Here is a 25,509-nt window from a genome sequence, read left to right as displayed (position 1 = left end):
CACACAGGAACACTGCTGGCATCTCTTACTCGCCAGCCTCTTGCAGGCTGCCTCCAAAGGTCTGGGACATTCCAACAGCAGCTGCACCTCCTCTCCCACAAAATCCCTCCTGGAAATGTAACAAGCATGAATCCAGCTTAGTCTACTGCCTCCTTCACCCAGCACTGCGGAAAGCAGAGTACAGGTATCATGACTACTGAACTGCAGCATCCACTTTCTGTTTAATCCTCAAAACATCCTCTCTAATCAAGAGCACTCCTTTAAAGTTTTGGTAGTGAGACCACTCTTCTTTGTATTTTGCAGGAATAGGAATGTTAAGTGCTCAATAAATGAACTAAAAATAAGAGAATAGGCTTATATTCTGCCTTATATGCAGGAGAATTTCTGTTTAGTTCCTCAAGTCTGTTCAATTGGCTGTGCCTGAACGCTTCTACCTCCTTCTCCTGCAAGAGACACATATGGGAAGAAGTACTTAAAAACAGTAAGAGGAACAGGTTCTTTTTAAAGCAATACTCAGAACATAAATTATCACTTATCGATGTGATAATCTGTATGTCATTGTTCAATAGCACTAACAATGTGGTGTTTTTCAAATGTCATGTTCAATAAGAATACTGTGTTCAAAATAAGAATACTGGCTTAATTTTTCATTTCTTTTCTCAGTCAAACAACTTTGGCCCAAATTCTGTAAAACACCCAAGTATTGAGTTCATCACTGCAGGCTCAGCCACAGCCTTTTAAAGGGTATCCTTCACAGCCAGAGTGAAAAGGCTACTAAATGGATCAGGATTTACCACTGGTAAACAAAACGAAGCATTTCGAGTTTACTTTAGAATTTAAATAAAGAAGAAATTTCAAAGCAGCATTACTATTTCTCAAGCTTTGGCGGAGCTGCAGACGATCGCACCGCCGGTAACACTGAGTTCATTCATGGCCGGGACAAACCCCCGCACTGTGCCACCTGAGGACGGCAGCGGGGCGTCGCGGGGGGCTGCGGGCTCGGCCCGGGCCGGCGGACGGGGGCGCAGAGTGCGCGGGGCCGGGGCTGCCCGGGCCGAGCCCGCAGCCCCCGGGAGGCACCGGGGCGGGGCCGGGCACACCCGGGGCAGCGCCCGCGCCCCGCGCGGGAGAGAGGGCGGCCCTGCCCGGGCCCCTGCCCTGGGGGCGGAGGGCCGCGGAAGCCTTTGCCTCCTCCCCCGGCCGTGGCAGCCACAGGAGGAGCAGGCGGCGGTCGGAGTAGCGGCTCCGCGGCCCCAGCCCTGCCCGAGTCGCCGCTGCCGCGCTGAGATGCCGCCCGCCGTCCCGCCGCTGCTGCCGCTGCTGCTGCCGCCTCTGCTGCTGCTGGCGGCGGCGCGTCCCGCCGCCCCCCCGCACAGGTACCGCGCTCTCTGGCCCCGCATCCCCTCCCCTCCCCTCCCCTCCCTTCGTCCCCCGCAGTCGCGTTCCCACCGTGTTTCAGTGCCCGTGACTGCATCAGGGCAGGAGCATTGCCCACGGAGCCCGGCACCCTGCGAGAGCAGCCCGGTGCCCGCTAGTCTGTAAGCTCTCTAACATAACAGTAGGATAGGGTGAGGCGTGCCGGTGTCTGAAGCTCGGCAGGGAGTTCGCTCACCCTCGTGTGCTCAGCAGTAGCAGAGGTTCCACGCAGTTTTCCTGGGTTTCTCACGTGTCCGGAGCCGGCACCAGCACCTGAGCTGAGCCCTGAGCACAGCTGGGCCACAGGGCTCAGCACCACGAGCGGGGCTCAGCACGGGGTGGGTTGTGCTACTGAGGTACAAAAAAGTACCACAGACTTCCTTGATTAAAACATATAAATTCAAAGCATAGAAAGGAATGAGAAGTAATTTTTATATCAATGCTATTTTAACTACTATTATATGTACTATAAAAAGTTATTGCTAATGACTTTTCAATAATTATTTTTCCATTATAATAGCAATTTGCAGTGATACATCACATTGGCACACCACTGCACTTAGGAAGTAAAAAAGGAGGGAGACATAACAGTCTGTGCTGACCAGAATTAAGGCCTAAGAAGTTAATTTTTTCTACACCTAAGTTCGCACATTAAATTGCACATTCTATGTCAATTACATTACATTACATTTTATGTAAATGATTAAACATATTCCATATTAGCAATGGCTTTAAATATTTAAGCTGTTGAGACAGTTTGTGCCTCTTATACCAAAAATAAATGAATTTTGTTTTTCTGTTATTCTCAGGCCTACATTTGCATGTGGAGGAGTTGTATCTGGAGAGTCAGGGTTTATTGGGAGTGAAGGATTTCCTGGCGTCTACCCACCAAACAGCAAATGTACTTGGAAAATTACCGTAAGAATTTTTAATAACACAAAATCAGTGCTGAAGACAATGAACAGCAATTTGTTCTGAAACTGTGTTTTACATGGGGTAACATATGTGTAATAATGAACTCAGTAACTCAAACTAGCTCAGCTATCTGGAGCTTTTTAGGGTTGATGTAATATGATAATTGTGGCTGAACCAAACTGGCCTTACCTCATGTCAGAAGCAAGTTTTCATTGACTTCCCTGATGCACCTCTAATTGTTTTAAATGAACCCACTTACAAGCAAACATCTCCCCTTCTGTCACTGTGGAAAGCAATAGCGAGTTCTATCAAAGAAAAGATTTGAGGTGGCAAGTATGAAAAGCAAAATTTCTTGGCAAGAAGACATATAAAAAAGTTTCAATCAAACCCAAAAAAAATCAGGCAGGTTTGTTTGAAGTGTGCTGCTAGCAGAGTTCTGCCAGCCAGGACATCTGGAGTCTGTCATACAGGAGGATGACAGCAGTAGGGAAGTGCTGTTACATTTATAAATGACTATGTGAAATGGAACCATGTGGTACAATTGATATTTCGATGCTGAAATGAGACTGTAGGGACGAGATATCATATTCATGGACAACAAATTCCATGAAACAACTAGGGCTAAATACTCCTGATCTGGATGTCCTTATCTGGTCTGGAGTCAGAGAAGGGAATGTGAATGAATGATTACTGTTCCTCACATCTGCACAAATTAAACCCTCTGAAACTCTTTTTTTACACATAGTTCACCAAGAACTCTTCTGACATTTGGGCCTACAGAAAAAATAGGATGGCATAAAACATAAGTTTGTCTGTGCGTTGACAGGATCACTAAAGACAAGTTCAGTTGAAAGACTGCATCACAGGCTAGGTGCTGGCAGGAGAATAGGAGGTCACAGGATAATTGTTTCCTGCTACTATAGAGATGCTGACGCAGAGCAGGAGACATTGATCTGTTTACAATGTTCAGTTTAAAACAACTCTCGTTCCAAATGAGCACTGTGATTTTAATCGTTTTATCTGAAAGATGCCAGTGAAGCTGCAGAGCTGCTTTCTGCACCTTTCTGTTGTGTCATTATTGGGGCCTAGTTAGAGGTTACCTTTGAGCTGTGTCTGACCTCATCCCAAAGAGGATGTGAAGCGTGGTGCATGCCCATAAACTTGCTTCCTTGCTGTTGAGGGGCTGAGGTGACAGCAGACAGCACGGCCCACCTTGCAGTCTGAAGAGCAGATGCAAATTGCATTTGGAATCATACACACATGCCTTAAATAAAAAACATACAGAATTAGTTTACCAGGGTAACTCAGTATTAGAGGTTCAAAAGTTCAAAATTTAATCTGGAGGGAGATAATAATTTTGCTTATAATAGCATGAAGTTTTTACCACTAAAAACTTGGATAACAAATGGAGGCAGCACTAAAGAAGCAATTACTGAATCATGCCATGTATCTGCCCTTCATATATGGGGGGTAGAGGGAGAAGAGAACAAATTATTGTACTTAAAAAGTCCATACAGAGTGCTTTAATTGCAGACTTTATGTGGCTGTTGCTAGCAAGATGCCAACATCCAGGTGAGCCTGGGCACGGTGAGAAGCATTTCTACAGAGCTGTAGCAGAGCTGTGTCTGCACTTGAGCTTTTTTGACCATTGGAGGAACTCAATGGCTTCTGTCATTTCATGATCACCCTGACTCCCAGTGCTCTGCTGTGCTGCCATTTGACTGCCTCCTGCTTGTCCTTTGTAGTTTGCCCAAAGCCAGAGAAGGGCTGCACAACTGGATAGTCCAGGCTTGCTTGTGCCCTCAGCCCATTTAACACCTGTTTTGTTAAATATAATGTTCACTAAGCCAAGCTGATTTCATCTCCCCATCAACTGTAGAATGCTCTGTGTCTTTTGGGTGTGCAGGAAGGATGCAGGGAGGGCAAGGACTAATAAACCTGCAAGACTAAGCCTGTAGTCTCTTTAAAAAGACCATGGTTTACCAAACTGTGGCAAAACAGTACGCTCAAGAGTCTGGTTGGCCTGAATTTGTACAAGAAAATCCTTTCACCAAATATTGCTGAGGCTCAGAATAGCTTGTAATAGCACCCAAGTAAGTAAGCCAGTTACACTGCCATGAAGAAATACTCTGTAGTTACTGTTAGTCTTCCTCATTTAGCATCTGGTCTTAGAAAGTGACTAAGACATTTGCCTGTCCGTTTTAGCCAAGGGCTGTGAACACCTTTCTGAAAACAGTCTCCTAATGCAGGATCTGACAAGCCTGCAAGACTGATAGAGACGTTGATTTACTTTATGTCTGGGTCATGAGAAGCGTGAAGCTCTTGTTTTCTCAACTACAGAATTTCATCATCTGCACAAGAAATGCAGGATGAAAGGCAGAATGAGACCTAATTCGTTCTTTAGAGGAAAACAGGTTTAGAAAACATTACAGGTGATACAGATAAAGCAATGTAGCATTCAGGTATCATCTGAAATCTTTCCAACTAGTTTGCTAAAGCTGGAAGAGTCTAACTCAATTATGGTTCTGTTATTTCAAGAGACTGTGACTTTTTCAGCTGGCTAAAGAAAACAGCTTCTCTATTCTAAGAGCTCTAAGAAGTGTTCAGCACATGCTTATGGTTCTATTACTGCCTTGGCAGACTACCCAGCAGCTTTTCACTGGCTTTGCTAAGAAGTCATTTGTACAGCTATTTCCTTTCCTATAGTAATGTACATAGTTTTATCTAAAATATGTCATATACACTTGGTTTTAATACTCTGTAATCCTTCTTGGCCATCACCTCACATAAATGTGTCACATAGTCCGAGAATCTGGACTGCTGTCCTGTGTTTTTCTGGCAGGCTGCTTAGTTCCCATAAAACTCCAACAACTTTATGTGCAACAATAATACTGAAAACTGTCAGAGTTATGTAAGGTTATGTTTTTATAGGTTCAGGAGCTGTGTTCCAGCAGGTTTGCTGACAATAAGCAAAGTTTGAAAAATTTACTTATCAGGGCAGTTGGGAATCTGCCCTGAGGGATCAGAATATTTTACATAAATTTTTCTATGTTTTAAGCATTCATTTTCCTATGTCATTGAAAAACTGCCCTTCCAGTAGAAAACAGGTCTTTACACATTGGTTGTATAGCTGGAAAAGAAAAAGATCAACAGGATCTAGTGCCTTATCAGGAAGAACAAGCTAATACAAATTTTTAAAATTGGAGATGGAGATAGACAAGCAACTAGGCAGAAATCATAGTTCTTCCCAGGATGTGACTCCAAATAACTTCTACTTCATTCTCAGAAGAGAGAAATAATACCTTTGGCTTGCAGGTAGCTGATGTATTTTTCAACTCTACCTGGGACTGCTATAGCAAAGCATACATCAGCATTTTTGTATTAAACATATATCAAAATATATTCTTCAACCCAATACAGGTTTAAAAGTTAGACAAAATATATTTGTGAAAGTTGGCATTTAAGGGGTTTCTTCCCTTCAAAGTAAATAGTCTAAACCATGTAATTCTGACGAAGAGGCTTTGTATTCAGTCAGAATAATAGAAAAACAGCATCACTACTTTAAAGATAACTGAACTTTGATTAATATTATATGAAATATCTGCAATGAATTATAAACAAAAACAATCTCATGACCTTATTTTGAGGTGTGTTGTATATATGGAATAATCATGCCCTTTTGAAGAGGTTAGTAATTTACACAGATGATTTTAGGGAATTATGCTCTATACAAACTCCCTCTAAAATTTCTTTAGCCTTCCATCGGAGTAAGGCATTAGTTCAGCATCATAATTTTGAACCTAAAGAAATTCATAGAGTTAAAATAAGAAGGGAAGCAGAGAGTGAGTATGGGTCAGTGCCCTCTTTGTGACAAGGAAAGGCAGAGGATGGAGTGCCTCTGTTGTTGAAAGATACCAGCTGGATGGATAAAACAAAAATAAGGCACACCCTGCAGAGGAAGCATCACATCATTCTTCCTTTGACTCCTCCCTCTTTTTTTTTCCTTTTCTTTTAAGAGCTGAATTCCTTCCAGTTCTTCCTCTGAGGTATCCCATCGTACTGCATCAGGCACAGATGTGGCTCAGAGTAAACAATACTGAGTCATGCTGGCCTTTGCTTGCTCCCCCCTGTTTCTCATGGAACAATATTTTAAATGTCCTGGGACAACCATTGGCAGATTTTAGCACATTAGTTATCAACATTTAAAGAAGAGAATGGTAGAAATCAAAGAAAAGCACAGTTATGCAAAGATGCCTGTATTTAGCACAAGATTTCTTGGGAGTAGCTGCAAACTGGAACAGCTGCTGCCAGAATGTGGAACCAGCATCCTCTGCACTTCGTTGTCATCTACTCAGACCACCAAATTTTAACTGATTTAACATACTGGAACAAATTTGTTATTTTTGTGAATGACAATTATTTTAATAAGCAAGTATATTGTAAAAATAAAAGTAATAGCAGTAAGTGGTGACTGTAATTAAGGGCCTGCCATGTTTCTTTAAATGACTTACCTCTCAAAATTCAGCTAAACATGAGCAAGGATTATTCTGACAACTAAAACCTACAGCAGGCTACATGTTAAACCTTTATGACCACGTGGCTGAGTTTTTCCAACACATTTTTTTACAGACTGTCATGAAACAGAAGTCAGTACATCTATGGGGAACAGTCTTGACCAAGTTCACATAGACTAAACTGACAGAAGCAGAGATTAAAAGCTACAATGAAATATAATTAGAAAGTGTAGTATAGTACAGTACAGAACAGTATAGCCAGTGGTGGGGAGAGGAGAAGGAAGCAGAACACTGCACAGAATGGCTGATACCATGAACCAGAAAACCTAAGGCTTGAGTGAGTGGCTGACTACAGTTTGGGCTTGGCTGCTTTGCCAGCATCCTCTCCCTCCTGAGCAGGGGTCTGTCCCATGCCCTGTTTCCCTCTGTCCCCAAGAGAGTGGCATGCCCAGGGACAGAGTGAGTGCCTTGGGGCTGGTGTGAGTAGAGCAGTGCTGGCTCAGTGCACTCCTGGAACAAAGCTGTCAGTGAGCACCATCAGCATTACTGAGCACTAACCACTTGGCTAAATCTGAGTGCGACTCTACAAGGACAGCAAAATGACCTTTTTGTACCCCAGAACCAGCCACCTCTCACATTTCCATTTCCTTTGAACTCTGGGAGAGAGCAGGTATATTCAAAGAAGGAATTCAGGCTGAGAAGATAGGGAAAAATCTCCTAAGCACTGATAAAACTGTTTAATCTAATATGCTAGAGCAACTCCTGCTCAGCTTTCAAAAACAGGGGAAGGAAAAGGGGAAATATCTTAAAGATGGGCAAGTTTTAGCCAAAGCTGCAAGACACTGTTGTGGGATATGTTGGACAAACTTAACTGTAGGCATGATAGTTTATTTTAAAACATGATAACCTTTAAAGGTCACCCCATTTGCATCCTGTCATACCAGTTGTACAAACATGAGAATGACTGTTCCATCCCAAAAGAGCATATGCTATTTTACATACATACTTCTGGAAAAAAGGCTTCTGTCATCTAACTGCCTAAATTTGACTTTATCTAACTAATTTTACTGTCAGCATTTCTGAATTGACTTGTCCAGTCACACAGAGTTTGTAGTATAACTGTAAATAATATTCAGATCTTCTGGCAGGAATACCAAATTCATTTTAGCTCATTTTATGTTAAAATGACCAAGCCTTATTCTCCTTAGGGATTCAGACCAGAAGACAAGTAAATGTGGTAAGAGATTTAGATATGAGAGCAGTGATTCAAGGAATAAATTCAAGATTAGACGAGTTGTGGTTTTGTAGTAGTAGCACTGATGTGTATCAGCACAGGGGCCCTGAATGCATTTTTGAGAGAACTTTGAACTTCAAAGGAAAATTCCCTGAAAGCAGCAGCAGGAACTGCAGTGGAGGTGGTCAGGAAGTGTGCACATGGACCCTGGGCAGCTGAGAACAGCTCAAGCAGAAGTCTGTCCTGCTGCAGGATCAGTATCAGCACTGGGCATAAAAGCAGCCACATGAGAGAGTAACCTGAACACACCTACAGCACATTTTCCAGTACATCTAGAGCTGCTGCCTCTATCAGTATCTTCTGTGGGTTAAAACAGTCACTTTCATTTATAACACTTCCATCTATACTTGACAAGCAATTTTTAACTGTTGAGACTAAATGTTAAAACAGTTTGACAATTTCATATAGGAACAGTTTAGTTTTAGTTTATTTCAAACCAGTGTTTTAAAATGAGTCACTGTTAAGGAATGAAAAAAATTCATGAACTCTTAAATAACGTGGCTTAAATATGAACTTAATGCAGATATATTAAGTGTATATTTAAAGCAGAAAATTGTAGTAGTGTCTCAGTAAAGCAGAACAGCTGCAATTATTTTAATAGCTAACCACTCTACCATGATATGGATTGAATGCAGATAATTACACTTGCCTGTCTAGGGTCCCTCTATACTTTAAAATACTGTTTCCCTTCTTCAGTTCTGTTACACAGCATTAAGTGCTTTATTAGAATAGTTTTCACTTCTCAGTATGCTTATTTTTCTCTTAAAAGCTTGTAACTGTATCCCAGGAAATGTTCTCCTTGTAAACAATTATGTTGTCTTAATTTACATCCTTCTCTGTACTCTTGTCTCTTTTGCAATGTCCACATGCAGACATGTAACAAGATTTGCTCTGACTTATGTTTCCTCAGATGTTTCAGAAAACAAAACTCTCTTCTGTATTGAGGACACCCACTAGTGGTTCTTTTGAATTCTCTGTTTATAGTTTTACATTGTCTTTCCAAATATAATTATTTCACTGCAGCCACTCCAGTAACTAAATATTAGGGTTTTAAAGTGTCATCCATAAAATTTCCAATTTTATTTATAAATGTGAGATGTATGTCAGTAAATTAAAAAACTCCTTTAAACTATGAAACTTGGTAACACAAATCAGAGAGAGAGGCCATTTCATTTGTTTAAAATGGTAGATTATTTTTTCCATATTTTTTTCATGGTAATCTCATCCTCCTCACCTTGCTTAGTGTCAGGGAGCTGCATGGCTGATTCTACACTTTCAGCAGAAAATAAGAGAAACACACCAGGCTGAACTGGTTTATAATTAACTGCATGAGCCTGACTAGCAGATACTCTGGATCAGAAATAAGATAATGGTAAGAGATGGCCAGAGCCTTGTATTAAGGATTGGTCCCAGTTACTTTAGAAACTGCTGTGCCTGGAATACAGCTGACAAAAAGAGCTCATCTGACCAGGAGGTGAAGGGTACGAAAGCAGTCATGCAAACAGTGCATCTGATAGATATGTGGTCACACTTGCAGATGCATGTCTCCCTCCCTCCCTGTCTGTGCAGGTCCCAGAGGGAAAGGTGGTGGTGCTTTCTTTCCGGTACCTGGACCTGGAGAGCGACACCCTGTGCCGCTATGACTTCGTGGACATCTACAGCGGCCACGCCAACGGGCAGCGCATCGGCAGGTTCTGTGGCACCGTCAAACCGGGGGCCCTGGTGTCCAGCAGCAATAAAATGTTGGTGCAGATGACTTCAGATGCCAATACTGCTGGGAGTGGATTCATTGCCAAGTTTTCTGCAGCAGAACCACACGAAAGAGGTAATTCACCAGTACATATGTGCTGAAGACAAATATTACTCGGCTCTATCCAGAGCCACATTAATGCTTTTAAAGATTTGGTGCCAGAGATATTAAGGATTGTGCTATTTAACATATTTATTAATTACCTTGCCTAGCAAATAGCAAAGTGTAACTGTTTAGCCATCTTAGTTCATCACATAGTAAGGAGAAAGGCTGACAGTCTAAGAGTAGTGAGAGAACTGTACCTAGTAGTAAACTGGTAATAACTAGCCGTTAAAAGGGCAAATGAAATTCAAAATAGATAAATGTTGCACATAAGGGGAAAACACCCTAACTTTGTGTACAGTACAGCAGGTTCTGAATTGACTCTTACTGTTTTGGAATGAGATCTTAGGTTCAAAGTAGATAATTCATGAATACAGTAGTTGAGCATCAATTCAGTGCTTAGTGGGTATCCAAAACGAAGCATAAACGTAATAATTTTTAGAAAGAAAATAAAGACCAAACAACAACAACAAAACCCATGCCATTATAAATTCCTAATGCATGTACATCTTGAATAAAGTGTGCCTTTCTGATGTTCCCATCTCAGAACTGAATATGATCAAATTATAGTAAGGAATCAGAGACAACAAGTAAGATAGAGTTAAAAGAGCACCACAAACATAAATATCAACTGCACAGCATGAACTTCTTCATGCTGGAAAAGAGAAAGTCAAAGGGACTGTAGGAGAGGGCTTTGAAATCATGCCTGGTGGGGAGGAAGTGTGGTGTGGAGGAAGATGGACCTCGGTCCGTCTCTTTCAACATAAAAACCAGATGAGCAAGTGACTGCAAAGGAAAGGAGAGGGTGATTTTTCTCTGTGGCCTGTGAAGCAGTAGAACACTGTACCAGGGGATATTGTGGATTGTCTGTTTCTGTCTTGGTTTAAAACCACTTACAAAAACATATCAAAGCAAAATTCATCAGGTATTACTAAAAATAAAGGTATTGCCTGGTGCTTGGGAAGAGTATGAATAGTGAGAGGCTGGGAGGTCACAGGAAGGTGGTATTGCCCTAGTTAGTGACTTTTACAAGGCTTTTGCTATTGGTATGATACCAGACTGGACAGATTGTTGGGCAGAGGCAGTGCAGGCGGTGAGTAATTTATCAGGCCTACCAGTTGTAACCTTGTATTGAACGATACAGTAAATAACTTTGCCCCGATATAGTTAATTTCATGAGAAGGTTCATAGTAATACTGCAGATAAGGATTACACACCTGATGGAGTTTTTAATTTGGAACTGAGGGCAGGAGATATGGAAGAAAAGACCCCTCTCCATCAAGAACACTCCCCAGGCTGCAGTTCCTTTGGGAGTGCATGTTGGCCCCACCATTGCTGCCATGGGCTGTGGGATGGCTCCTCCAGTACCTGCGGCTTCTCCTCCTCCAGCGTTTGCAGGAATGCTTTTCTCTCTCTGTTTTGCTGCCGTTTATTAGCTGTGTTTTCCCAGAGGTGCCCCAGGGGCGGAGGGCTCGGCCGTGTCTGGGCGGGCTGTGGCGGAGGCTCCCTCAGCACGGCCGCCGCCCTCAGGGCCCCGCTGTGCTGCCTTGCAGGGGACCAGTACTGCGGGGGCCGGCTGGAGAAACCCTCGGGCTCCTTCCACACGCCCAACTGGCCAGAGCGGGACTACCCCGCGGGAGTCACCTGCTCCTGGCACATCGTGGCCCCGAAGAACCAGGTAAGGCCCTGCTGGCACAGCTCAGCTTCCAGCGCCTGCAGGGACCCACGCTGGCCCGGGACACTGCGATGGCACGGCGGGCACAGGCGCGGCCACGCTCCGCCCGTCCCGCCTTCCGCTCCCCCTTCGCCCCAGTGACTCCTGTGCTTCTTCAGCAGGGCCACGCGCTGGTACACTCCCCTAAATGAAACCCATTAAAGCATCTGTGACTGTTGAGGCTTTTAAGCCCAGAAAGGTTTAAACATTATTTTCTTGATTCAAAAAATACCATGCAAATGAAGTCAGGGCATGTGATCATCTCAGCACCAAACGTGATGATGACCAGTGCTGCATTTAAGTCTGACAACGTTTGAGCATTTACTATTGAGGTACCCAGGTGGAGCTGATTGAATTTAATAAAAGCAGTTTATTCTATTTCGTATTTTGAAGGCTCCATCGCATAACATGCTTGCTTTATTAGCCAGATGCCATGAGAGCATATGTTCCCACTTCATTAGGAGCTGAGGAGATGTGCCTGCAGACTGAGAGGGCTCTTGTGCCACGCATGGCAAACACAAGTGTGTTGCCTACACTGTAGGGCAAATCTCAATCCTAGCTGCACATTTTCTGGTTGCTGCTGAGCCATCTGCTCTGTATCTTAGCAGGAGGTATACAGTGATTGAATGTTTTGGTTGACAATCACGTTTGGTAGGTTGCTTTTCTTGCCACATTCAGCTTTTAAAATTAATTTACATATAAAGATGACTTTCCTCTTCATCTTCCGCTCATGACTAATCCTTGAAATAAAAAAAGCTGGCCTAGATAAATATATTCTTCTGATCTTTCCTACTTTTGCATTTACCAAGACAGTTCCTCCCTTGAACTGAAGCAATATGTCAGCTTAGTCTTGCCTGTATTCCTTTTTAATGCATGTTCCTTGTTTGCTAGATACAGGCCATTTAACAGTCCTATAGATAGGCAGTGATTTTTAAACCCTTATCTGTAAACTGCAGATTACTTTGGTGCTTTCCAAATGTCTCTAGATAAGCGTAAGAACTTTTCCTAAGCTCACAGAGATGATTTGAGAAAGGCTATATCAGCATAAAAATAAGGGCATTATATCCTGTGCCTTTTGATGATTCTATTCCACAAATCTACCTGTTTCCAAATATATATTATTCATGTACTGCAACAGTGGTTGTTTGCATGGAAAAAAGGCAGAATCTTGACAGTGCCATTTTCCATTAAGTATTGAATAAGCGTCTCTCTTCAAGTGCACAGAAAAAGCTCCCCAGTCTTCCATTTGCCAGAATTTAGGTGTTGTTGTCTCTATTTCCCTTACATAAGCAAGTGATCAATAAAACAAGGCACTCTTGTTTTGTTGCTTCAAATACAAACCAATAATTACTTAATTTATTACAGAAGATGAAGGAGCTTCTCCTGATCATGAAGAGCTTGTATTCTATCATGAAATACTTATCAGTGCAAAGTGCACTTATTGAACAATAGTGGAGTAGATACTATGGCCTGCTGTTTTGCCTGCTATGGAAAAATTTAGCATTTCTATTCCCAGTTGCATTACTTCTTTCTTTACCATGTTTTTTGATCACAAGCATGTTATTCAGATGGGTATTCCATTTAAAGTGCATTTTTTCATCATGATCCTGAGGGTTTTGAAACAAGCCTGTTAGTCATCTCTGAAATCAAGTCCCCCAAGGTTACTCATACTTCATGGGAAACAAAATTAACAAAATTATGCCTTAAATATCTTAATAGTGCAAAACTATATCCAAGCAAAACTAAGACATCAGCTGATAACAGGCTATCATTACTATGAATGTAGAACAAGATAACTTTTGCTATGTCAGTAATCAAATAAAGTACATGCCATGTACAAATTACTTCTTTTTTTTAATGCAATCTTAAAAGATTTAATACCATCTTTTTTGAGTCAGATCTTTATAAAGGTTGATCTACAATCAGCATAAATCAGTCTTGTCATTCAAGCCTTATTTGTGCTATTTATGGGAAGGTGATTTAAATACTGTTGTGCTTCATCTAAAGAAGCAACCTAAATGCATATATTACCTCTGTTTCCATGCAGTAGTTGGGTTGTGTTTCCCTTCCTTGCCCACTTGACTGACAGAGTCATTCTGCAGAACTCCATTTCAGAGTAGTAGATTCCATTTCTGTTTTCTTGTACATTGTTTTTTTTTTTTTTCTTTAAGTGGAAAATTCCATAAATAAAAGTAATTGGAGATAATAGCATAAATACTGAAATACCAGCATGATACTATTTCACATTTATGACTTGTAAAGCCTCAACAATTATGGGCATCTGACATGGAAACACTGTTCCTTTCAGTACTTACTGTCTCTTGGGTTTAGTTTTACTATTTGCTAATTTTCTTTCTATCAACATTTTAATTTTTAATGTTTTTAATTCTGCATCAAGTATACACAGCATTGGCAACCACAGTGATTTAAACCCTGCTGTTAATGAAGTCAGTGAAATGCCTTGTATCAACTTTGCCTTTGCTTTTTCTTTAGTGTATCTTTAAAGATGCAGTGACATTAAAAGCTCCTTTTCTGTGGCTTACACTTGCTGTAGTTATTTTAAGAGCATTGTAACACCTAACACCTACTAACATTCACTCATGAAAATAGCTTTATCAGAAGTTATTGAACTTGCATACATTTGAGAAGAAAACATTTTACAGAATACTAGAGTCATATGCTGAACAATTAGTTGGAGAGATCATGTGGGTTAAAATACTTCAGAATTAAGTGGATTAAGGAATTTTCCTTCATTGAAATAAAAATTAAATAGTACTTTATATGAAGATGTCACTTACTACAAGAAGTATTAATAAATTCTGCATGTCAAAACCTTAATGATTTATTTCCATTTTCCCTTTAGCTGATAGAGTTAAAATTTGAGAAGTTTGATGTGGAAAGAGACAACTACTGCAGATATGACTACGTTGCAGTGTTTAATGGTGGGGAGATCAATGATGCCAAAAGAATTGGGAAGTACTGTGGAGACAGTCCACCAGCGTAAGTAACCTCCTCCAGTTGGGGACTTCACTGCCACTGTGTGTCATTTTGCCAACAGCTCTGTCCAAGGCTTCTGAAAGATTTTAATTTTTAAATTAAATGCAGTGTTTTGTACATCCAACAGAGCATGTAGAAATTGCTTAGTATCTTGTCTCTCTCTAGGTTTTCTCTATTTTCTCTCTCTCTCCATGACTAACCCTGGCCCCAGCCCGTGTTCTCTGCTGTCCCACAAGCCTCATCAGCCACTGTGTAACAACCCCAGTGCTCCTGATACTGGTGTGGCACCAATAGTAGTGGCAGCTGAACATGAACATAATGTGTGTGTTTGGATTATAGATACTGAAGAACCAGGACCCAGCTGAGCTCTCTGGCCCCTTGGCTCATTCCTCACTTTATCTGACTCACTTTCCTCTCAGCCCTTTTTAAAAAGACAGGATACACAGACTGGGTCAGATCTTTCAGATTTGGCCTTGTAGTCCTGGTGTTCAGGAAGCAGAACAAAGCTCTTGGCAGCTGACAATCAGTGAATCAGTGCCCTCCTATGTCCACAGGCTGTGTTGATACTGCAGCAAGGAAAGTCTGATCTGGGCACCCACCATGGCAGCTGTAAATCCAGAGAATTCCAGTTAATCAGCCCCTTACTTTTGGTTAAGTCAGACCTGGCCATCAGAGTAAACTGATTTCTGATAATCTGCCAAAAAAAAGGAAAACAATGACAAGTTTTTACTTCAAAGACCTCATTAAGGGTTCAAAGAAATCCTGGGTTATCAAAATCTAATAATTGACAAAAAGTGAGCCCACAGAAGTAATAACCCAAAACATTTTATTTTTTGCTGGGTTTCTTGAAGAGTTGCAGCATCCAGTACTTAAGGAATTTTCATAGCCTTTCCAATTGTGCAATATCTTTTTTACTAAACAAAACCAAATTTTAAAACACCCCATTTACTTACTTCCCCTGTGTACAGAGGATTTCTTCAATGTATTTTCCCACTTTCCTAATCTGACCCCTTCCATTTCATGAAAGTGAAGTTTGCAATGAAGTCACTGGGAAGAACTGAACAATACTCATATTGACATAAACTTCAGGAATCAAGAGTTTTAGGTGATTAGTGGAAATGAGTTTCATCCTCAAAACACCAGTGTGTGACATGCCAGCAAAGAATCATGTATTTTTCAGTATTAGTGTGGAGTGTTGGGGGTTTTTTTAAGAATGTTATTAATGCTTTTTGGCTTTGACATGTGAAAGAATGGAAATATTTTATTTTGTTTTTCTATTTTAGGCCTATTCTGTCTGAGAAAAATGAGCTGCTCGTTCAGTTTTTATCTGATTTAAGCTTAACAGCTGATGGCTTTATTGGCCATTACAAATTTAGACCAAAAAAGTTACCCACAACTACAGCTCTGCCTACAACCACAACAGTCCCTGCTACCTCAAGTAAGTCTTACTGGCTCTATTTCATTTCCTATAAAAATTAATTATTCTAGGACAAGGAGAGAGTTACAGAAATACAAGATAGAAATTATATTAAAAATTCAAGTTTTACGGTCTGTTAGTATTTTAAATGTTGAAGGAATTAATGAAAATTAATATACTCAGGGGAGTACTGGAATATACTCAAGAGACAATGCACTCAACATTCTCAAAGGAAATCTATCCAGGCAAGAGTTTAGTGTAAAAGTAACTTACCCCACCTGAGAGAATTTTCCTGTCTGTTTTCAATTTTGGACAGTTAACTAGCACATTCCATAGAAGAATGAAGAAGCTAATTTCTGTTTAATAAAAATTTCTGAATATTTTGGGAAATAGCTTTATTTAAAGGAACTCTTTCTTCTAGACAAGTTGATATGTAAAAATCTTACTGTGTTTTTCTTCATACAGTTTTTAAGATCAAGCAAAATTGGTATGGAAGCCAATTGAGCCCTCTTCAGGTTCTGTGAAAACCCTGTCAATATGACACTCTCCTAGAATAATTTTTATTTGAAAATATTTAGTGATTGGAACTCAGAGAGAAATATGTCTCACTAAAAGTCAGTCTCCTTTTGTATATGAGACAAGACAGCATATATGAAAGATCTGAGCTGGATTTCTCTAAAGGTGTTGCCAAAAATACCTCATTACTGAGATATTGAAGGGATTAATTCTTAGAATTTCTATAACCTGAATGTGAAGCATTTCAGATACAATTATAGCAGAAAACCAAATTATTTATGATGTTTTTGCAAGACATTACCTGATTTGTACTTAAAACACATCACAAATCAGGGCAGCAATCGCTTGTTGGCAGGAAACCAAGAAGCTGTGGTGCTTTAATCTGTTAATGAAGGTATTCAAAATAGATGAAAATAAACATGAAAAAAATGAAACCATAGTGACCTGTAAATCATTCTGATGTGACTCTAACAATAAATAATTCAGCTCTTCTTCACTCTAAAGCACTTGTTAGCGACCTTGTTGGTTGAAACACTTGGTCTCAAGTAATCCAGGCTGTCAGTAACCCTGTTCAGGGTTTTGCACAGGCAAGAGAGGTGAAATTTACCAATTAATTCCAAATCAATTTTCATGACAGCATCAGTGTTAGAAAATGAAAACATGCCACTTCATCTTAGAGAGGGCAACGGAGGCAAAGAGTTCAAAAGACTTGTCAGGCAGACAGAAATAAGAAGTCCTTTCAAGGTGTGATCAGTTTTGCACAGTGTAGGCATTTCTGATCTTCAAAACAAACCACAGCAAACCAAACCTCTACACTTCAGTTACATTTCTGAGCCATCATTTGCATCCAGAAGTGTCCAGTTCCAAGAGACTCATCTTATTATCTTGCAGATCAGATCTGTTTAAACTTGCACAGAACTCCAGGCATGAATAAAATATTAAACTTTAGTAAGCTCTTATAAGAATTACATCAGATTTTATGTAATATACAAATATTAGTAGTTGCAGAAATAAATAAATGCTATAAATAAATTTGTAAAAGTAATGAAGATTAATCCAATACCTGTGGTGAGGTATTTGACTTCCTCATATCTGAAAGTCATAGTGCATAAAGTCATGCATTTTCCTGTCAGTGTGCCTACATGTAAAGTTGTAGGCAACTAAACTTTTATTTCAGTTCTCCAGTTCATGTTTTGCTAAAGTACCTTACAAACAATAGACAGCCTCTGCTGACAAGTCATAGCAAAGCTGGTCACCAACCAAAATTTATTAAACTGAAAAAAAATGAAAGAAAAAAGCACCCTAAAAGGACCAAACAAGATATTTTGTAACACATAATCCTAGTTTTAAATTTAGAAAAAACAGAGCACCTCAGTAAATTTTTGGCAGCTACCATGATGGCATACACTTGGGACTCATCTACCTGCTGAATTTCCTAACCTGCTACTATGGATGCTAACTTTAAAGAATCAAGAAACATTAAATTCTAAATTTTTGGTGTGCTGTGTGTAGCATTGAGATAGGAAGCACTTGCCAGACCTGTATCATTGACATAGTAACTTGTTCTTTAAAACACTTTTCCTTGTGGGAGGCATTTAACTTTCTAAAGACTCAAATACCAATAAGAAAGATGCGAGGTGAATTCAGTTGTTTATAAACAAAGCATTCCATTTCAGAAAGGAAATGTCAGTCCCTAATGTTAACTCCATACTTCAAACATCTTGTTTCAAAATGTCATGAAGAAAAACTATGCAACACTACCTGACATGAAGCTATGTGAAAAATTTGGGGAAAAAGGGTCAGGAATTTGAACTCTGATCCCTTTCATCACAGTGCCATAATTTCCAATAAAAGGCCACCCCCTCCCAGGGAAGTGTTACTGTAACATCCTGTTGTGGTGTTCCAGGTGTTCTACTAGGGCTGTGTAGCAGCAGCAGTGACAGGCTTCAGATGCCACACAAATCTTGAGTGACATCCCATTCTCTCAGGCTGCTGGAACAGACACAGCTGAGACACCTGAATAGACAATGACAGGAGGTGACAGCAGAGAAAAGGAATATTGTTACTGTGCTGCTTATCCCTGAAATGCCAGGTCTAGCTCATGCATACATCAGGATTATTAATCTTTCTTCTTGTCTTTTTTGAACATAGTGCTTTTTATTTGTAGCAAATGCTTCATTTCAGTTTCAATTTACTTTTTTCCCTTCAAAAAGCTGTGAAACCTACAGTTGCCCTGTGCCAGCAGAAGTGTAAAAGGAGTGGGACTCTGGAAAGCAATTATTGTTCAAGCAACTTTGGTAAGGAAGCAGTTTCTTTTTATTTATCCATTCTCTACTGTGTTTTTACACTCAAGGAAATTTTCCCAGATGGAGTTCTGGGTTTCCATTAATATATAGGCTAATATTTTTACACCAACTTATCTATGTATCTGACATTAGTATCTGTGTTTCACTCAGTACATTCTTGGAGATATTCTAAAATAGGCACTGCACAGATATCTGAGACAAACTTAATTTCTCAATCTGAGAAGCAAATGACAATGTAAGACAACCCCAGGATTCATTGATTCAGTTACTGTATTGTCATCTCCATTTTCTGTAACCAGCCAAGACTGTTGCACAACACAGTGTGTGTGCTTCCAAAATGCTTTGAAAAGAAATTAGAAGGGATGGAAGCTTCCAAGCACTGCTTTCTGCACACAGACATAAATCAATCAGGAAAAACAGTGTCTGCTGTGCATTAGCATGGCACTGGCACTGCTGATCTGCTCAGTTATGTGTCTGTATTTCCCCGTATTATACTGCAATCTTTTTTTAATCCCCTATAACATGCCTGGCAATTTGATGGGAAAACTCCCTGCCACTACCCTAATTTCATTTTAAGCTGAGTCCCTCTTACTGCACTGCTAATCCCATGAGATCTGAGGGATCTCAGGGCAGCTTTGCCTGATGGTGCCCAGCAGCAGGGGAGCTGTGGCTGTGCCCCAAGGCAGGGCAGACTCAGGGAGCCCTGATGGTGCCCAGCAGCAGCGGAGCTGTGGCTGTGCCCTGGGGCAGGGCAGACTCAGAGAGCCCTGATGGTGTCCAGCAGCAGGGGAGCTGTGGCTGTGCCCCCAGGCAGGGCAGACTCAGGGAGCCCCTGATGGTGCCCAGCAGCAGGGGAGCTGTGGCTGTGCCCTGGGGCAGGGCAGACTCAGGGAGCCCCTGATGGTGCCCAGCAGCAGGGGAGCTGTGGCTGTGCCCTGGGGCAGGGCAGACTCAGAGAGCCCCTGATGGTGCCCAGCAGCAGGGGAGCTGTGGCTGTGCCCCAAGGCAGGGCAGACTCAGGGAGCCCCTGATGGTGCCCAGCAGCAGGGGAGCTGTGGCTGTGCCCCAAGGCAGGGCAGACTCAGAGAGCTCCTCCCCAGCCTGCAGCCCCTACAGGCTGGTCCAACACAACAGAAACAGGTAGGGGAAAAAACCCAAACCATAAATGGTCTCCTCTTACTGACCACACCCCAGCTTTGTGGCTCATGGTAAATGACACTACATAAAGCTTGGTTTTTTCCTCTAGCATTACAGTAAGAAATCACATTGTTCTCTCCCATCTTCTGTCAAATACTTGACATTTTTCAGTCTTTTCTGTGACAGGAGTGAGAGTAAAAATACTTTATATGCTACTGTGAATGCGAGCATATCCTAAGGTAGGAATAAGAAGTCTGTTCATAGAATATTATTTACTTGAAGTTTATTTGCAGAATTTATGATTTTAGAAAATAATAACTATTTCTCTTTCATCATGCATTTCATTTTATTGTTCCTAGAAATATAGCTGCAATACCCAGCAGTTTAACATCCACAGTTCTTTCTTGATTGACCTGGAATATTCTATTTAATTAAAAGCTCTGCATTAGAGGAAGATAATGTAAAAATTTACAAAATGGCAAAATGTGGATGCAGTTTTGTAAAATAAATCTGGCTGTACCTACTTGGTAATTGAAGATCAAATTTATCCTAGGATAGAATATCTGATGTAAAAAGATGACCTGAGAAGAAACCAAATTGTTAATACCAATTACCATTTCCTTTGGATAAATAAAGATGGCTTAACAGTTAATTTAGTCATCCTAGGGAAAGAAAGTGTCTTGATTTTCATACTGAGAGGTCTTTGGGAGATATGATGGTAACTAGAGATCTGTAAATACATTCAGCTGAAATAAGTAAGTTTGTATTAGGCCTCAGGCAGACCAAAATCTAGTTCTTATGGCATTAACTATTCCCTGCTACTCATGTGGGAGTGTCAGAGCGCTGGGAATTCTGATTTTGGCTAGAAGAGTTTCAATTCAACTGCTGCACAATTTGAAAATGACACATTAAAAGTAGTATCAAATTGTACAGTTTAACTGAAATCAGAGAACTGGGCTTGCATGAGACTGACACATTGTAGAACAGTTTCATAGTTGGTGCCACCAAAATTTGACAGTAGTGAGTTAGTTATTAGCAGTGATACTCATATTTTTAGTAAGTGTTCCCAGTACTGTTTGTTTCCTTATTAGGCACTAATATACCTAATACATTTTTATGATGCCTCAAAATTTTTGTCTAAAAATAATAAAAATGTACCAAATATATCAAATGTCTTTTCTTCTAGTAATAACTGGAACTGTAATCACAACAGTAACACGGGCTGGCAGTCTGCATGCAACAATATCCATCATTAATGTATATAAGGAGGGGAATTTAGCAATCCAGCAAGCTGGCAAGAATATGAGCGCCAAAATTCTTGTTATGTGTAAGCAGTGTCCTCTCATCAGGAGAGGTGAGTACACAGTAATAACTGCTTTGTGTGTTTATAAAAGATAACACTTATAAAAACTACTATTAGAAATATGGACACAAAAATCAGTAAAATTACCATTTTTTTCTATAATCAGCAGTTAGTATTAAAATAAATTTAAAATAACCAGTAATCCAGAGGTTTATTGCATTTTTCTGTTTTTCTGGAAAAAGATTAGGCTCACGTGGATCACAGGAGTTTGCAAAATTTTTTCTTTAAAAGCCTTGTGATGCAAGATAAAATCTGATTTTCTTCTTTATCTCTCAGATGAAGCTGAGATAGATTTGGTGTTTACTTGTATGTATTTTGGAGCTAGTTTTTATACACAGCTGTTTATAAGGGAAAGACAACAGCCTGCTAAACCTGGAAGAGCAGTATCTCACAGGAAATGGCAGAAAATCAAGTTCCACTCTTGTGGATCTCCTGAATGTATTTATAGCTTCACAGAAATACTCATAGCATTAAGCCCACTTTGTATCTGCAAACAGCCAGTACTGCTAAAAGCTACCTTAAGTAATATACAGAGATCAACCAACATAAATTCCAGTTAATTGTGGTAAAGGTGTTAAAAGAAATAGTGAGAGCATTTTTTTATTGAAGTAACTAAGTAAAAAATAAATCTGTTTTTAGCTTTGCCTCATAAGTAAATAGGTAGAACATGAGAACATAAACAGAGTCATAGCAGGAAACAGTCAAAGTAATTTAATAAGCATCAAAAACACCCTGATATCATTCCAGATACTACCAGTGCTTAAGCATATTAACTCAAAGTGGGCAATAACAAAGTGAAAAATCATGATCAGAAATTAGCTTTTGCCTTTAGTTATCTGAAAACAGCACACTGGGAGACATAATAATGTCCTTGGTGAAACAAACTGTCTCCTTTTAGGCAGACTTCTGGCTCCAAACCACTTCTGTTTCTCATCCTAAATCTCAATGAATTATTTAAGAGCCATTACATAATATCTGAACTTTTCTGTTTATATCCCTGTGGTACCATTCCTCTCAGCCCAAGACCTTGCAAATCCCCAACCCTTCTAAGGCATAAAAATACACAGATCCAATTGAATTGTCCAAAGCCAGGTTTTAATACTCATTAAGTCCACCTTGCCTGAATGCTTCTGTATGTACCTAGAGAATGTTTACATTTCTGAGGAGGGAAAAGGAATGAGAGGATTTAAGAGCATTATTGCTTAAGGGCAGTAACCGATAAGCTGAGCAAATGTGAAAATATTGAAAATTGAAACATATTCCACCCTGGGTGACAGTGGTTAGGTTATCCAGTGTTGATGGGCACTTCTAGTGCCTCTCAGACTTGACAGTCTGTGTTTAAAGAGTATCCCCTATATATTTAATTATGTAGTAGACACTTAGCTGTGCATCTGCTTGATTTTTACGTTACTAGTTTGTGGTGTAACAAGTATGGCAAAGATGGGTAAGGGAGTAAATGCTGTAGGTAGGAAGGAAGAAATGTTAGAAGGCATTGGTAACAAACACTGAAATGAACAGAAACCACAGGTCAAGAACTGTACTTACTACTAAATGATGTTCCAGATTTCTGTCTTGTAATCTCATTCTCTCCCTTCTAGGTTTAAACTACATCATCATGGGCCAGGTAGAAGAAGATGGCAGAGGCAAAGTCTATCCCAACAGCTTTGTCATGAGTTTTAAGACTAAGAACTCAAAGATCCTAAATGCCTTGAAAAACAAAACATGTCAAAATTGAACTCTGCAGCTGTGTTCTATCATCTGTCTTGAACAATCATTTTAACTTAGCCTAAGTCATGGAAATACAAGTGACTGCCAACAGTACAACCATGCTGACCCTTCCTCCTCTCCTGTCCACATAAGGACAGCTGGCACAAAGTGAAATCCATTCCATGTACCAGATGAGAACAGACCCTCCTAAGGCTGAAAGCCGAAGATTTGCAGCACAGCCATCTGATCTCATAGAAAAATTCCAATTACTTGGAAGATGTTAATTTATAACTGTCCAATTTTTAAGGAGTTTTGTACGTAAAATAAGAATTCTAAGTGCAATATTTATAGCAACTCAGTTCAACTTAGCTTTTTTCTCTAAAGTTGTTTTATTACATGGATTTCTGCATTATTATCAGTGCTTAATAAAATATTTTAAGATTAAATCATCCACCAACTAGTTATTAATTATTTATAAAGTGGGGCAGCTAAATATAGAAACTGTTTTTTGATAATTTACATGCTTTTGACGGTTTGGGCCTTGCACATCGTAACTGACACTACACTTCCTTGCTGATTAAGGGTCTGATTTTCCTTTCATGGAAGTCAGTGAATCATTGATCAGAACAGGACCTCTTCAAAGAATTAGACAGCTGTAAACCAGCACCACACTTTTCTCCACTGATGACCATCTGCTTAGTAAATGTCACTGTTAAGTTCTGTAAGGTAATAAGGTAGAGGAAAGTAGGAATTAATTTAGTTGTGGTAAGGTGCATATAGTATCTAAGATCCCTTTAATTATTTGTTTTTCTTGTATATAAATACCAGAGCAGAGTTCTTTGGATGATCTGTGACCGTGGGCAGGAAACCAATGCAATAAAAGTCCCTACTGAAGTACCCATTGCCTATTCCAGCAGGGGAATGCAGATTGCCATTCCCTTCACTGATGGATTCTCACATGTAATGCCAAGAGGCACTGCCCCAGTGTCCAGCTCAGCAGCACAGCAGCCTCTCCTCCAAAGGCTTTATGGCTAGCTGGGCTGGGGACAAAAGATCAGAGGGGGGCACAGAGGTACAAAGAGGCTCTGCTGGCAGCTCACATCCAACAGCTCAGTGCTGCAGCCACACTTCACAGATTGCACTGCCCCACTGACCAAACCAGACAGCATTTCTCTCTGGAACCAACAGCAACATTTGGTTGCAAAGCAGATGTAGTTTTGTAATTTTAAAACTTATAAATCAGATTTTTAATTTTCCAGCATTAATTCCTATGCAGACTAAGGGATTTTATGCACAGTGCTCTCTGCATTTCTTGGCAGCAGCCTGGGGAAAAGCAATGTGGAAATCATGCTCTGAGCTGTCTTGAACTACAACAATCTATTTTTATTTATGATGACATGGCCATCTGTCACGCAGCTTTTTTCAGTGAGGCAAGAAAGGACTGGCAGCTTACTCATCATCTGCCAAATGGAAGGTAGGGAGAGCTCCTGCCTGCTCTTCTCAACGCTCCCTTTACACCAGTTCCTTTCCCCAGTCATTGCACTGGTAGCAGTAGGCCTGAAACAGGGAACAGAGGAACATGGAGCAGCGCCAGTTTTCTCAAGTAAGAGTTGGTTATACAACACAGGTAACAATTGTTGCAAGTTTTAAACCCAGTTTGTAGCAACTGTAAACTTAAAACATTTTAAATCCAACTTGCAACCAAATAGAATCAAAATGATCTAATCACAATTTCTGAAATGATTTCTACAGAAATAACAAGACCATAGTTCACCAAGAGAGTAAAGTAAGCTTTCAATCATCATTGATTTTGACCTTCCTGCTCCAAATGCATGCATGAAAATTTTCATCTCCATTTTTCATTTATCAAGCTAAAGCTAGCTCTAAGACAAAACCAACTTTAATATGAAAGGGAAGAAAAAGCCTTTTCCAGTTATCTAAAAAACTTAGTCCTTTCAAGACTTGCAGCAACATTTGTAGAAGGAAACTCTGAATCCTATAGCCAAATTAACTCCAGTTTCCCCAATTTTTTTTTACATGTAAAATTTTGTTTCTGTGCCTGTCTAGAACTATTCTGTCAGCATAAGGGAGACCTTGGAACAGCCTGTACTAAACTGTCAAATGAGAAAGCAATAGCATATTTAACACAGGTGAACTAGAAACATATAAATTATGAGAAAAAATACAGTACAGAGCACTTGGTACCGATTAGTAGCCACAAAGCTTGGAAGAGCACAGCACTTTTCAAATAAAACAGAGATGTATAACATGATATAACTGAGGTATGGCAGAGAACAATCTTTCTGTCTCTCTCATTCTGCAGGTTTGTATTTCAGTGACAAGTAAAAACTCCTGAATTCC

General features: G+C 40.2%; 2 protein-coding genes across 3 annotated transcripts in view; one reads left to right on the top strand and one right to left on the bottom strand.

The window, feature by feature from the left end:
* The window catches only part of U2SURP (U2 snRNP associated SURP domain containing), an 87,152-nt gene extending 77,273 nt beyond the window's left edge, over positions 1-9,879 (bottom strand). For both annotated transcript variants that reach the window (XM_063166914.1, XM_063166915.1), the window contains exons 1-2: positions 9,748-9,879; positions 3,432-3,595 (exon numbers count right to left, since the gene is read on the bottom strand). In XM_063166914.1, coding sequence (XP_063022984.1) covers positions 3,432-3,575 — 144 coding nt within the window. In that variant the 5' untranslated portion in view covers positions 3,576-3,595; positions 9,748-9,879. The remainder of the gene's footprint in view (positions 1-3,431; positions 3,596-9,747) is intronic.
* On the top strand, positions 1,288-23,599 carry PCOLCE2 (procollagen C-endopeptidase enhancer 2). The gene is made up of 9 exons (XM_063166927.1): positions 1,288-1,376; positions 2,226-2,334; positions 9,709-9,964; positions 11,545-11,669; positions 14,569-14,705; positions 15,986-16,140; positions 18,849-18,932; positions 21,265-21,432; positions 23,040-23,599. The coding sequence occupies exons 1-9, from the start codon at positions 1,288-1,290 to the stop codon at positions 23,174-23,176; spliced, it is 1,260 nt and encodes a 419-aa protein (XP_063022997.1). The 3' UTR covers positions 23,177-23,599.
* The last annotated feature ends 1,910 nt before the right edge of the window (positions 23,600-25,509 follow it).

This window comes from Melospiza melodia, chromosome 12, assembly GCF_035770615.1.
Source record: "Melospiza melodia melodia isolate bMelMel2 chromosome 12, bMelMel2.pri, whole genome shotgun sequence".
Lineage (NCBI taxonomy): Eukaryota > Metazoa > Chordata > Aves > Passeriformes > Passerellidae > Melospiza > Melospiza melodia.
This window is presented reverse-complemented; position numbering and strand designations above follow the sequence as displayed.